This window comes from Pseudopodoces humilis, chromosome 9, assembly GCF_049639895.1.
Source record: "Pseudopodoces humilis isolate 2021_Gansu_Grassland_sample_001 chromosome 9, ASM4963989v1, whole genome shotgun sequence".
In the NCBI taxonomy this organism is placed as follows: Eukaryota; Metazoa; Chordata; class Aves; order Passeriformes; family Paridae; genus Pseudopodoces; species Pseudopodoces humilis.
In genome coordinates, this window is record NC_142208.1 from 31,981,308 (window position 1) to 31,994,383 (window position 13,076).

Genomic DNA, 13,076 nt, shown 5'->3' on the forward strand with positions numbered 1-13,076 from the left:
TTAAAATTCTGCTCAAATTTTCTGCATTATCCTGGTATTCTGGTATTACTGCATTAATACCCATACCATGCCATCCCTCTTCCAGCTTCCCGGGCTCCAAGTATCTTCATGCATGAAAGTGTCCAGGATGTCCCCTCTGTAAGATAGTTACCATTCAAATGTCCAGATAAAATTCCCTACTAGATCAGCCTTTTAAAGGTTTTCCTGCTGTACCTTCCTATGAGCAGTTGAGAGCTAAAGCTGGAAGTTTGTTTAGAGAACTGTCATTCCAGGTCTGTGAAATTTGGAAGAGACAGAATTAAGAAAATGTGTGTGTGGCCTTCCTTGGGGGGACTACCAGAGGGAATTCTGCTTTGCAACATCTGCTCCAAAGGCAGATGTTCAGCTTTGTGGGTGGGAAGCATGTTTGAGTTTAACTTGGCTTAAACTTTTTCTTCTTGACCAGAATTCATTTTTTTCTCCCAAACCTTTCAGTCCCTGTCCCAGTCTACCATTAACTCTACTTCATGCCATTTTAGGCTGGGTCTAAATTTATGCCTGATTAAGAACTGCTAAACTTTTAGGTCAAGGTGTTCGACATCAAAAAGCAACAACAATCACAGTGCTTTTGTTCATCTGCACATGATTGTGTGCCCTGGGCTTTTTGGAAATCTGTTGAGTATTCTAAACAGATAAGTATTTCAGTCTGGATTAATTCATTTGGCTTTATTGTCAAATTATAAATTTTAGACGTTGACTTTCCTGTATTTGTATTTTAAAAAATAACTTAAACATTTTTTAGAAAATAAGCCCCCCTAAATCTGGGAAAATGGAAACTATATGGAAGAAAATGGAACAAAAGAATAGTGAGACACACTCTGAAACAATCATTTTAGCTTTCAGTGGGTAGAAAAAAGTGAGCAAAGCTCCTAATTAAATGGTAATTGTCTTGTCTCATGTGTGCTGCATGGTACAGTCGGGGTTTCAGATTACACACTCATTATAATCAACAATGCTTCCGCTTTTCACATCTCTGAAAAATAATAATTTTTTTCCCTTGACAGTCTTGCTCCTGCAGCTTTAAGAAATTTCTGACTAGTTTGAGCGCTGTTTCTCGGTGTAGATATTTTTACCTCTCCCAGACACCCATGTGTTACCCTGTAACCTAACACTGCTTCTTAGGGATACAGCCCAGCTCCCGAGTCAGCCAGGGCATCCAGCCCTCATCTATTTCAGGCACTGCCTATAGCTGCTGCCATTTTCCTGTTGCACAGACACGAATAAGCCGTAATTATTAGCAGAAAATTCTGATGTAATCTTGCAGCTATTTGTAGGAGGAGTTGGAGGACATCACTTAGTAAGTCTGTTGTACGTGTTTATAAAAGATAATTATTTTGCTTCGTGGGATATCCTGGGCTTTTCTGATTCTGAATGTGTAGAGATAACCAGAGCCTAAGATTTTGGAGGGGAGATGATGTTGGAGAGGAGAGGACAGAGAGGAATTACGCTGGAGACTCCTGAGAGCAGTGAGACGAAACAAACTGCGTTTAGCCAGCCGCGTTATTCCTTTTGTTTCTACTTGGACTATTTCCATCTGTGCCCTGCCTTTCTTCTTCTTTGTCAGCAGTAAAGTTAAATCCGTGTTGTCCCAGCAGTCAGTTTGGATTGGGATTGCAGAGCTGCTGGCAGTGCTGCAGGCAGGTGGAGGATCCCTGTGGCTGTGCCAGCAGAGGACAGTGCCGGAACGTCTGCTGCCCCTGAGCGTGCCTGCACACCCAGGGATTGCTCTCTGGAGCATAAAGCTGCTCCATAAATGCTCCTGACACACCTCACTGGGCTGGCTGTGCATAAATGGGATACAGAGAGGCGGTTTCTAAACTCTTGCTGCTGTTACCTGGGATTTCAGGCTTTCTCCTGCAGTTCAGCTCCTCGTTGGGGGTTTGAATTCATCCTTCCAGTTTGGGTTTTGCTTTCATTGGGGAGAAAAGTGAATGAGAAAGGATATCTGACACCAGGAGGTTGTCCATCTTGCCTGGCTGTCTGTTACCATTAAAAACATACAGTGCTAGGAATTTATTTGTGAGGAGCCTGCTATTACAGCTTTCTCTTCACTCACAAGTTTTACTGTGAATATCCCCAGCCAGTACTGAGGGTTTGTGGCTCTTCCTCTTCAGTGGTTGTTTGACAAAGTAAATAGATTGTGGAATTACAGTCCTTGTGCAGTGCTTTTTATTACTAAAAAAGAAATTCAGAATTTTATTAAAAGATATTTAGAATACTAAAAAAGGCATTGTAAAATGACATTGAACCCTCTAAAACTTTTTTAATCAACAAAACAGGCAAGAGGTTATCTTCAGGGTTGTTTGTTTTTAAACATCAAACATTTTAATGGTAGTTACCATCTTCCTAATGCAAGCCCTACTTTTCAAAAGCTGCCCAAATCTAGAAGGATTTTAGCACATGATTTTATCATAATGCAAATGCTAATGTGCATTTCCTTAGGATTTATTTATAGTGGAAATCAAATTATGCAAGTGGTTTATTGAATTAAGTCATGGAAACAGAACAAAGTACAGCATTTGGACGAATTAATTATGCTTTTAATTGTTAAATTAAGTTGTCATTGTAGGAAGTTTGCTTTTATTTGAGTGCAGGAAGTGCTTTTCCTGTGTTCTATATCTCTACCTCTATCAGCTGGGCTTGGGAAGAGATGCTGGTTATTCCCTCCAGTGTAACTGGGAGATTAGAAGTAGAGAGGCAGTAAAGATTTGCATTTTTATTAAATTTTAGACTTAGGGTTCTTTGTAAATCTTCCTGCCTTAGACTCTTTCTCTGAAAACAAAACTTAAGAGCAGCCCAGTAAGCTGGGCTGGTGTCTCACCCCTGGTTCATGAGCATGCAGGTATTTTAGGTATCTTTGTCTTAAGTGATAGCACAGTAGTTGTTCTGAATTAAGAGTGTGATAAACATAAAAAAATAGAAATTAATTTTTCTCAACAGCTGTTAAAATATTTTTTAAAAGAAATTGGCATCACCATTGCCATTTCTTGCAAAAATGTGTTTTCCGTGATAAGATCACGTGATAGGGGAAAGTTGTCAGTGCTCTGCAATTGCTCTGAAACTTTCTTAATATTCTGGTCCCTGGGGCAAATTAAAAAGCTGAATTTTCTTCTGGCAAGCTGTGAAATGTGTCAGGTTCATTGTTGAAAATGAGTGAGTATTAGTGCACCTTTTACTTTCTCTCTGTATATTCTATTTTTAATTTGTCACTGGAAAGTATTGAGCAGAGTGGGGAATGGCCCTTGTCGATGAGAGGAGCTCTCATTTACTTCTGAAAAAAATCATGTCATGGCATGTATTAACACCTCTTTTTTTGTTTCTGTTGTAGAATTGGAATATGGCAACTCATATGAAATAGAATATATGGAGAAAATAGGCTCCTCTGTGCCTGTAAGTTCTCACCTCCATTTCCATTAATTTGCATTCCCTTATCATAATACAGTATCCTGATAATGCCCTCAGCCTCACCACCCTTTAAATTAATTATTATGTGCCTGCAGCAGATTTGCAAAGCCAGTTCCTTGAAATTGGCATAACTGGCGTAAATTGCCTGTGCTTTGTTGTCATGTGGCCTGTAAAGCTTGTTCCATTTTATGATTTTATTTCTAAGCTAGCATCATAGCAGTTCTCTCTGGAGATTCAAAGCCAATCAGTATTACCAGCAGTGCAGAGCTGTCTATACCAGCTCCTGGACTGTTTAGGAAACTGGGAGTAAAACTTTGAAGAAGCTGGAGGGAATCAGGAGAGAAACAGAATTAGTGTGAAGTCTGGAATGCAGCACTATAGATTATCACTTATTTCATCTTCCTGTTAATCATGGATTTGATAGTTTGACTGGATCCAGTGAGGGGATAGCCACTGGGGACGTTAAGAAAATCAGTCATGTTGTGCTTAAACTGATGAGAATATTCAGTGGATGTTTTAGTAACACCCTCAGCCTGACAGAACCAGAAATCTGAGAACCCCAAATTTGGAGAAGAAGAGCCACTACAAAGGGTGAACTGTTTAGGTTTTGACCCTGTATTATTAGTTTTCTGTCAACTCATTTGCTCACTAAAGGCTTCAGTGACCTGAATTAGCTTTAATGGAGAATGGTTGAATAGCTTAATGAGTTTCTCTCTCCCTGTGGCCAGCAGGATGATAGCACCCCGAAGAAGCAGTCCTTGTACCTAATGTTTGATGCCCAGCAGGAGAGCCCAGTGAAGTCACCTCCCATCAGACTGTCTGACTCCACAACTCCCTGCTCAGGGTAGGTCACTGCAGCAATGCAGGAGGGTGTCAGGGGAGGGCATTACCCCCAGAGAACGTACACAGGCACTTCTTCCTCTCTCTGCCTCTGTGCTGCCAAGTTATTTGTTTAAAAATAGATTCCCATCTGTGTACACATATGATAGAGAACAGAGGGCAAAGATACACAAGTTTCATGGTAGAATAAGGACATGTATTTCTCCTTCACATTCTAACTAAATAGTCACAGTTGCAACTGTTTTACTGGACAGTGGCCTCCTACTTCAAGGTTTTTCCTCAGATACTGAGGTGATTTTCACATTAATCTAGAAATCTGATCATTGCAGATTTTAACTTGGCTTTCCCTGAACACATTCTTTGAACAAATAATTCAAATTCCTGTTCATAAGACCAGGATGTGGGAGTTGTGTTTACTTCCAATAATTTTGCTTTTCAAGGACATATGTTCTTGTTAGTAAGAGTTGTGTTTTGGGAGAGAGGTAGGTCACAATGAGAAAGGGGTAAAAAGGCAAGTGAGAAATACTGAAGAAATGTGACATTTCTGATGGAACTGGTTTTATTTTGATGTCTCCAGTGCATTGTTTTGAAAAGATACTGCAAAGTGTTACAAGATACAATGATGTAAAATTGAGTTGAAACAGTATGTGTATAAATACATTTATATTTATATTTATAAACATACACATGAAAGTGATGAAGAGGACTTGCTCAGCTGTTAACAGAAGTAGAACTGTGCTCCACCCTGAGAACATGTACACAATCTTTTTGCAGGTCAAGTTTTGAAGACCCTGAAGCCCAGCAGCCTTCTGGCATGAAAATACCACACCCAGCTTCCCGAGTCCTTGCTGCCAGCCAAGAGCCACATTTACAGTCCCCTGACAAGGCCAAGCAGAATGATCTGGAGCCCATGACTCTAGGAACAACTCCAGAGGCTATTGAAATCGTAAGTCCTGTATCATAAGAGTTGGGGAATTATTTTCCTCCAGAAGTTTTGTATTTTGCTTTTGGCCAGAACAACTTGGGCAAAAACTCTGTTGCTTATTCAGCCTCCTCTTTACCCTTCAGACATCTCCTGAAGACTCCTTTGTCTCTGCTGATGCTCTTCTCAATAGGATATCTAAGAAAGCCTCAATATGTGATCAACCTGAATATCTAGATCCTGACCTAGCAGAAAAGAACCCCCCAGTATTTGCTCAGAAACTTCAGGTTTGTAGCAGAAATATAAATGTCACCTTTCTTTCTGTTTGTCCATACACAGGCAGAGAAGTGCTTTGCCTTATCTGAAAGGGGTGGAGGGAGGCTTGGAGGGGATGTAGAAAAGAATTAAAATAATTATTTAATTCTTTCCAAAGCTACTTTCCCCTTTCAAAGACTTGAGGAACAAAGATATTTTCATTTAACTCATGTAATTCATATAATGCATAACTTCAAATTTCATCAACACCTATCCTGTACCTCTAATGTATGTATTTTTTAGAAGTCTTTTCAAAGCAGATTTTTTTAAGCTTGAACACAGGACTTGATGTGTGGAGAGTTGTCTTGACACCTGGCCTTAGTAAGTCTGTATGTATAGATTCATTTTTTGAGATTCAGGACCTAATTCTGCTGAAATAAAAATCAGGCTTTGTTTGTCTAGTAATTTCTCTAATTTCTCTAATGCAGAATTTGGCATGATTTCTTCTAGGAAAAGCAGATGGATCTGCAGAGCAGCTCTGTATGTCAGGACATACTTTCTGGAATATTTACAGTGAAACTTTAAAACAGCAAAGGTTGAACTGAGACCAGCATGTGGCATAAATTCACATTAAAATGGAAATGAGAGGAGAGGAGTCTGATAAAACAGCTGTAGCTTCAGAAAACGTTTCCTTTACGTGAAGTATTGTTCATACTGATCATCTAATAAAAATTATTTGTTTGTACAGCTACCTCAAAACTAACCAAGCCCTGGAGTTTCGTGTCCCTGTCCTCACCATGAGAGGAATTTGGGGTGTTTGTCACCCAGGAGTTGTCCGAATCACACGTTAAAATTTAACATTTTTGGGTGTGTCAAAAGTTTTTACCATGTTGTTATTACATTTTTTTCCCTGTGGGGGACCCCCCACCAAACCCTTTGACAGGAGGAGCTAGAGTTTGCTGCCATGAGGATAGAAGCACTGAAGTTAGCCAGGCAGATTGCCCTCTCCTCTTTGCGCTCCAAGGTACCTGCTTTGTGCCTGCCCTGTGTGTGTGTGAGTGTGCACAGCCTGGGGAGCCCAGTGCTTGTCCTGGGGCTCCCTGGGGACACCAGGAGCATGCTGGCAGCAGAGCTGACACAGAAATGCTGTCACCCCACTCACACCCCAATTAACAACAGGCAAGAAGCAGCAGCGTTCCTTCCACGGGAGATGGATTCTGCATCTGCATCAGTCCGACTGTCATTTCTCTGAAGCAAGATTTGTTCTAAAATATTTGATGGTGTAGAATACCAGGCTTGCTTTGGCCATAAGGACATTTTGTCTTCTGCTGGTATTTTCAGCCTGAGGTCAGACACCTTTGACCCTCAGTGTTTGGAAGTGAGGAATTCAGTCAACCTTGGTCTGAAGAAAGGCACTGCAGCAGGGTTAGAAGGGCTACACAGCTTCCAAAGAAAAAAGGCCTCACAGCTCAGTGTGTCTTTATTCATAGAGATCTAAATCTTATTTTTTTCATTGCTACTTCCAGGCCATGCTGGCTAGTTGTGCCTCAGGGTGATGCTTTGTGCTGCTGTAGGGATGCACGTGGAACTCGCTGTGTTTGGAAAGCCAAAAAAAGCCATTCCATAAATGTTAGTGGCTTTCTTGGGAAAGGGTATCAGCTAAATGGGATGCTGAGGGGATGGCAGTGTCCTGTTGCAGTGAGACATTCCAAATGGGGAGAATGTGCTTCTGACATATCCTTCTGTCAGGAAGGAGGAGTGACGTTCCTCCTCTTGTACTGTCCATTAGTAAGTCAGCAGAAAGTCTTTTGCCCAATCCTAAGTCGTCTGGAGTTCATTGCATCACAACAGCATTTGGGCTGGTTACAGGATAGAATTTCTTGGTGTTTTAAAGATCAGTTCTTAAGTAGCCACTTCATAAAAGTAAGGATTTTTTTCCAAGTATAACTGTACTCTTCTGAAAAAACAATAGTCATATTTGATTTGTTTCACATACCTTAAATAGCCCACACACTGCCTTGTTTCTGTTGTGCACATACCTTTACTAAGGTAAACACATTCCTCATAGATTTAAGAGTATTTTAGAGTATGTGGTTCCAATCTTCTATTTAATTAAGAAAAACATGCTGTTGTCTTCATTAGAAGGACTAACCAAGCTGAAACCTCTAATAAGGAACATAAAGAGCAAAGGAGGAAAAACAAAAATAATTTTCCCATTTGTGACTGTGTCCCCTTGCTCTGCTGCCCTGAATGTCAGGTGTTGGAAGAGAATGAGGTGGGATCTGCTCTAGATCCTCTCTACCTCCTGATTCTCTCTCAAATCCCTTGTCCTCCCAAGACTTTGCTGGAACATGCAGGATTCAGGCCCTCCAGCATCAGGAGACACCTGAGATGAAACACCTAATATTACATAGATGCTCTTCATGGGTTATACAGAAAACTTCTGTTTAAAATCTGCATTTTTGCAGCCAGTCAACTGTTCAGAAACTCACAAATAGTACTATTTTAGACTGAAGAGAATGCATTTGTGTGTTTGTGAGTACTTGTAAGTTACCCAGGGGAGATTTTGAGCTGCAGAAATTTTATGGAATGTGAGGTTACATTTTAAAGATGCTGTTCAGCATCATCACAGCATCTTGTTTGTAGGAACAGTTTTTGAACTCCTTAGAAGTTAGAAATGGGGAATGGATTTCATGTGACTTTTTAGAAAATGTCATTAATCTGTGTAACAGAGATAATAAAATGATAAGCAGAGGTAAGAAGAGAAAAACAAGCAAAACTCCCCTGTCTGACAGAGAATTGGCAGCAGTTACTGATGATGACAAAGCCCCATGTTGGTCCAGGCACAGCAATGCTTGTAGATCAATACCATGGGTGTCATATCAGGCTGGGAAGGACTTTTGTCCTTGCATAGCTTTGCTATTTCAGTGGGAGGTTGCTGGTGTTAAATTAGCCTATGATGACACCCCTTGTGACCTACAGTGACTGATGGCCTGGATTAAGTAGAACAGAAACCAGCAGATGACTGCAGTGACTTAAATGTGGATGCTCCTGGCAGAATTCCTTTCTGGATGGCTGGCCTTGTTCTTTTCTGAATGTTGTATAATTACATTTAACATCTGCTAAACGATGACTGGATGGGTAACAAGAATAGGATGACAAATAAAGACAGAAGCACTTGATACAACAAATTAGGTCACCTAAAATAAAGATTGAAAACAAGCATTTTGTGCTAGCACTAGGAGTGAGAATAAGGATGTGCAGTTTGTTCTCAGGCAGAGAGGAGTTATTTTCCCAAATTTCTTGTCACAGACTTAACAACAGCAGGACCAGTCACTCACTTTTACATTGCCAAGTATTTCTGTCTTCCAGTGTTGAGGTGAATTAACACTTCTCTGTTGAACGGTCTCTGTTTGGATGTTGTGAGGTAATTTTTTAGTAGGTGCAACTCTAGTCGGGCTTGTGCCCAGCACCCTGTGGATGCTGAGGTGATGGAGAGTAGGGTGCTGAGACAGGATCCAGAGAAAACAGAAACTCGAAGGGCATGGGCAAAAGTGGGATTAGTGCATTACAGCTTCCTGGGCCTCCCATGGAGGAGGATTATTTCCTTCAAACAGCAATGCCATTGATTTCAGCAGAACTGTACAGGCAGAAAACTTCTGCTTGGGTTTTCCTTGCCTTTCCATGTATTTGCAAGCACAGGTAGGTCTCACTTCACCTGCACTGACCTGTCTGCTCACACATCAGTTCAGAGAGTCCATCATTCCGTGCACACCCAGGCAGCATTTCAGTGCTTGGAGAGGGCAGCCTCATTTTCAGCAGGGCTAAACACACATTCCTCTAACTGCTCTGATAAAAACTAGTTTTCATTTTCAGTCCATTTCTCTATTTTCTTCCTCTCTGACCTCCTGGAAGTGAGATAACTGCAGCTGGTTAATAGATGTGCATTTGTTTCCCTTCTGGTCAGGTTTCTGTGAAAGATTCTGGGAGAGAAGTGTGTTGAGCTCTCAAATATTTACACTAAGATTGCAGTGACCTACATTTTGTAGTAATTCCCCTGAAGACTCTAATCTTTCTGTGCAAGGTTTAGTGACTTACAAATCCCTGCACTGATTATTACCCCAATTAACTGCTTACCTTCTCAGCAATTAGGTGTTAAAGCATTATTATTGGGTTATTTTGGGTAATACCATCATCCTGTTGGTCAGGTGCTGTTATTTTCTCAGGGTAGGAATATTTTGCAGGCAGCAAATAACAGTTACTGAGTTATGCATCAGTTAGGAGCTGTGTAAAATTGGCTTTTGAAATAAAATCATGATGAGTTTTACTGGTTACTCCTGCCACAGAGCCCGGCTGTGACTTGTGCAGGGTGTTTCCAGAGTCAGGGCTGCACTGGCTGCAGCACTACCACAAGCATTTCTGCTCAGTGGTTAAATTCCAAGAATTTTTATGTCATTTTTGGAAATTTTAAGCAGTTCTGCACATCATCATTGGTATTATTTTGCACAATTTACTCAAATGCAAAGAGAACTAGAGAAAAAACTGTATTAATGAGCTATTGTGCACTGTATAAAAATACCTATATGTACATATTAAATGCTCTACATGTCTTTTGCTTTAAAAATTGTCATCCTCCCAGCAGTTACTTTGACATGTTTTTATATGAATTTGAAAAATTTTGTGTTTCTTCTTGGCACAATGAATATTTTCCAGCAATCTCTTTATGAGATCCAGCAAATTAAGCTGCAGGAGGCTTTTGAAATGTGACAGATGCAGTTCAACAGATCGATCTGAGGGGTGGCCTTTCTTTGAAGGACAGCTTTGATGATCTAATGGCTCTTTTTTTATCTCTCAGTTATTCCTGCCTTGTGATTAAGGAGGTACTAAAGTACATTTTTTTTTTTTTTTTAGTTTATGCATTTACAGAGGTGTCTGAGCTTGTATCCCAGGTGTATTTTTTTCCTATGTAGTTGTTCTACATTGGGAGATACTTTTAAGAGCACAAACTATGCAGTTTTGACAGATTTTGAAATGCTTTTTCTTCTGGTAGGAAAACCCACTGAGTGTGAGCTTCCACCTCCTAATTCTGCTGGAACTCATCGTTATTTTGGGTGTTCCATGTTCAAGGTAGCAAAAACAGAGAAGGATAGCCTGCTGCATAAATCCTAGAAGTGAGAGTCAATTGACTCCCAGGTTTAAAAACAAAAAGTAGCAAGCAAATTAGTGAGATTAGTAAATGAAGATGCAGTGAGGTGTTCTGTAAGTACTGTTTAGGTTATTCTTGCTCTAATTAAATTTTCTTTCCTGGCCTTTTAATGTTGTTAGTGTTCCTTCATGTTTTCTACAGATGTGATATCGAGAACATCTGGTCCTGTGTGCATTGTGTACAATTTTTAATACAGCTTCTTCAGTCAGGTGTGATACGAGAACTCACAAGGGATTGCAACAAAATTAACAGTGGGTTTGGATGCTTTCTGTGATCCTGGGCACTGTGAGAAGAACTGTGAGGAAGTGAATATTTTATTGAATAGCATCTGGCAAAATTTCCTTTACCTGTGTTGAGACAAGAATATGTGATGTTGAAATTAATCAGGACTGAACCTTGATCCAGACATTATCTATTCCCTTTCATATTCCTGTGCTTCAGCCACTAGTGTGACTCTGCTATTTTCTTTAAAAAAATACAAGCAAAACAACTAAATCAAAACCACACCACCTCCTTTTACAATAAGATACATGAAAACAATTATTTTTTCTTTTATGTAAAAAATAATTTAAATTCTCTTGATTACTACCCTTAATTATTGCAGATAAAGCTTAAAGACTTATGTACAGTGTTAGTGAACTTGAAGGAACAGAATACATTGTTTTATGCACAAAGTTAACAAGTAAACTGAAAAAACACATTAACCCCTTTTCAGCAGCAAGGAAGTGCTACACCAGGAAAACAGGATGTGAATATCCATTTCCATCAGGGGATGGAAAAAGGCATTGATCAACTTGACTTTCCTCCCCACTCATGGTCCAGCCCTTGTGGTGGGGACTTGGCAGTGCCCAGAGCAGATGTGGCTGCCCCTGGATCCCTGGAAGTGTCCAAGGCCAGGCTGGATGGGGCTTGGAGCAGCCTGGGACAGTGGAAAGTGTCCCTGCCATGGCATGGGGTAGAACTGGATGGGATTTAAGGTCTCTTCCAACCCAAACCAGTCTGGGTTCTATGAGCTATCCTTTGTAATCTCAGCAGTTTTAATGTGCTGTAGCTTGGGTTGTTGGCATCAAGAGTTGTTTCTGAGACATCTCCTGAATCTCAGTGGCACGTTCCTGTTCTTTGCTCTCCTCATCTCACATGCTGCTCTCCCCTATTTAATCTGGGCTGCTGACATGAGCAAAATTGACAGCTGCAAAAAAAAGCCTCATTTATTTAACTGACTAATCGCATGCTGGACACCAGTGGGGCTATTCACATCTTTCATGTGGTATTCTTTATGATAGATACCATATTTAGGCCAGATCTGTGAAAGTGAGCTGTCCTCTTGCTTGTAGTTTCTTGATTTGTTTTTATGGAAGCAGAATTCCCCTTAACAAGCTTTCTGCCTTCAAATCTGATTCCTTCTGCTGATGTGCATTTCTTGTGGATGTTGTGGTGAAAAGCAGTACATTTTCTAAGATAAGCCCTTAATATATTGGTGGCAAAGTGCTGTCTTTATTTTCTCTCTGTAAAGGTAATATGACTCTCCAGGTGCTTCGTATGGATCTTAAATATGTATTTGCTGATTGCTGAATTCAGAGCTCCTTGTTAGTGTTACTGCTGTTATAATTTAGAGGTGCACAGAACCCTACTCCTAACACCACACCCAGAAAACCCATGAGCTAAACACCTATTTAATGGTTTGTTTCTTTGTATTTAAAAAAACAAACACACAGAGAGAACCTGCTATCCCAGCAGATGTTTCCATCTCCAAAAGTGTGCTGTACTCCCGCATCGGCGCCTCCGACGCAGAGAGCACCGCGGCTCTGCTCTACCCCCAGCAGGACCTGGACTCTGCACTGAGGCTGGCCAGAGCAGAGGTAACTGTTTCCACAATTTGGGAAAGGAAAAACCTGCCCCTTGTTGTTCCCTCCTTGCCTGTTCTCTCCCAGATGCTTTGTGTTGTGGTCACTTGTTCTGTTCTTGGAACCGTCCTCAGTCACACTAAAGGAAAAGGTGCTACACTGCAAATTTTATTTGTTTTATATATGTGAAAAGAAGATATGATACAAAAATAGATCTTGATGGTTTTAAACCTCAGGTGTACGCTGTGCATCTTGACATTGCTATATAATTATATAAAATTGTAAGCTGCTTGAAATAGGAATAAAATAATGTATTTTACAAAGCTATGTATCATATTAGTATGGCTAGCCTTGGCAGTGAAAAAATGGGTATAATCCTGTGGGATTTTTTCCCTTTGTTTTCTGTTTCAGATTGTGGCCAAGGAAAGGGAAGTATCTGAATGGAAAGAGAAATATGAAGAAAGCAGAAGGGAAGTGATGGAAATGAGGTGGGTTATTAACTTGATCACTCTGAGAGCCTCATCTCAGCCTGTGGATAGACACAGAGTACCATGCTCATACAATT

The 13,076-nt window shown here is 40.5% G+C and overlaps 1 protein-coding gene across 8 annotated transcripts in view; it reads left to right on the top strand.

Annotated features, from left to right (window-relative positions):
• TACC2 (transforming acidic coiled-coil containing protein 2) overlaps window positions 1-13,076 on the top strand; it is a 128,144-nt gene that overhangs the window by 102,877 nt on the left and 12,191 nt on the right. For 6 of the 8 annotated variants that reach the window (XM_014250215.2, XM_014250217.2, XM_088059389.1 and 3 more), the window contains 7 exons: window positions 3,368-3,429; window positions 4,173-4,288; window positions 5,059-5,230; window positions 5,353-5,493; window positions 6,405-6,485; window positions 12,383-12,526; window positions 12,923-12,999. In XM_014250215.2, the coding sequence (XP_014105690.2) occupies window positions 3,368-3,429; window positions 4,173-4,288; window positions 5,059-5,230; window positions 5,353-5,493; window positions 6,405-6,485; window positions 12,383-12,526; window positions 12,923-12,999 (793 nt within the window). The remainder of the gene's footprint in view (window positions 1-3,367; window positions 3,430-4,172; window positions 4,289-5,058; window positions 5,231-5,352; window positions 5,494-6,404; window positions 6,486-12,382; window positions 12,527-12,922; window positions 13,000-13,076) is intronic. The other 2 variants (XM_088059388.1, XM_014250218.2) reach the window with 2 other exon arrangements.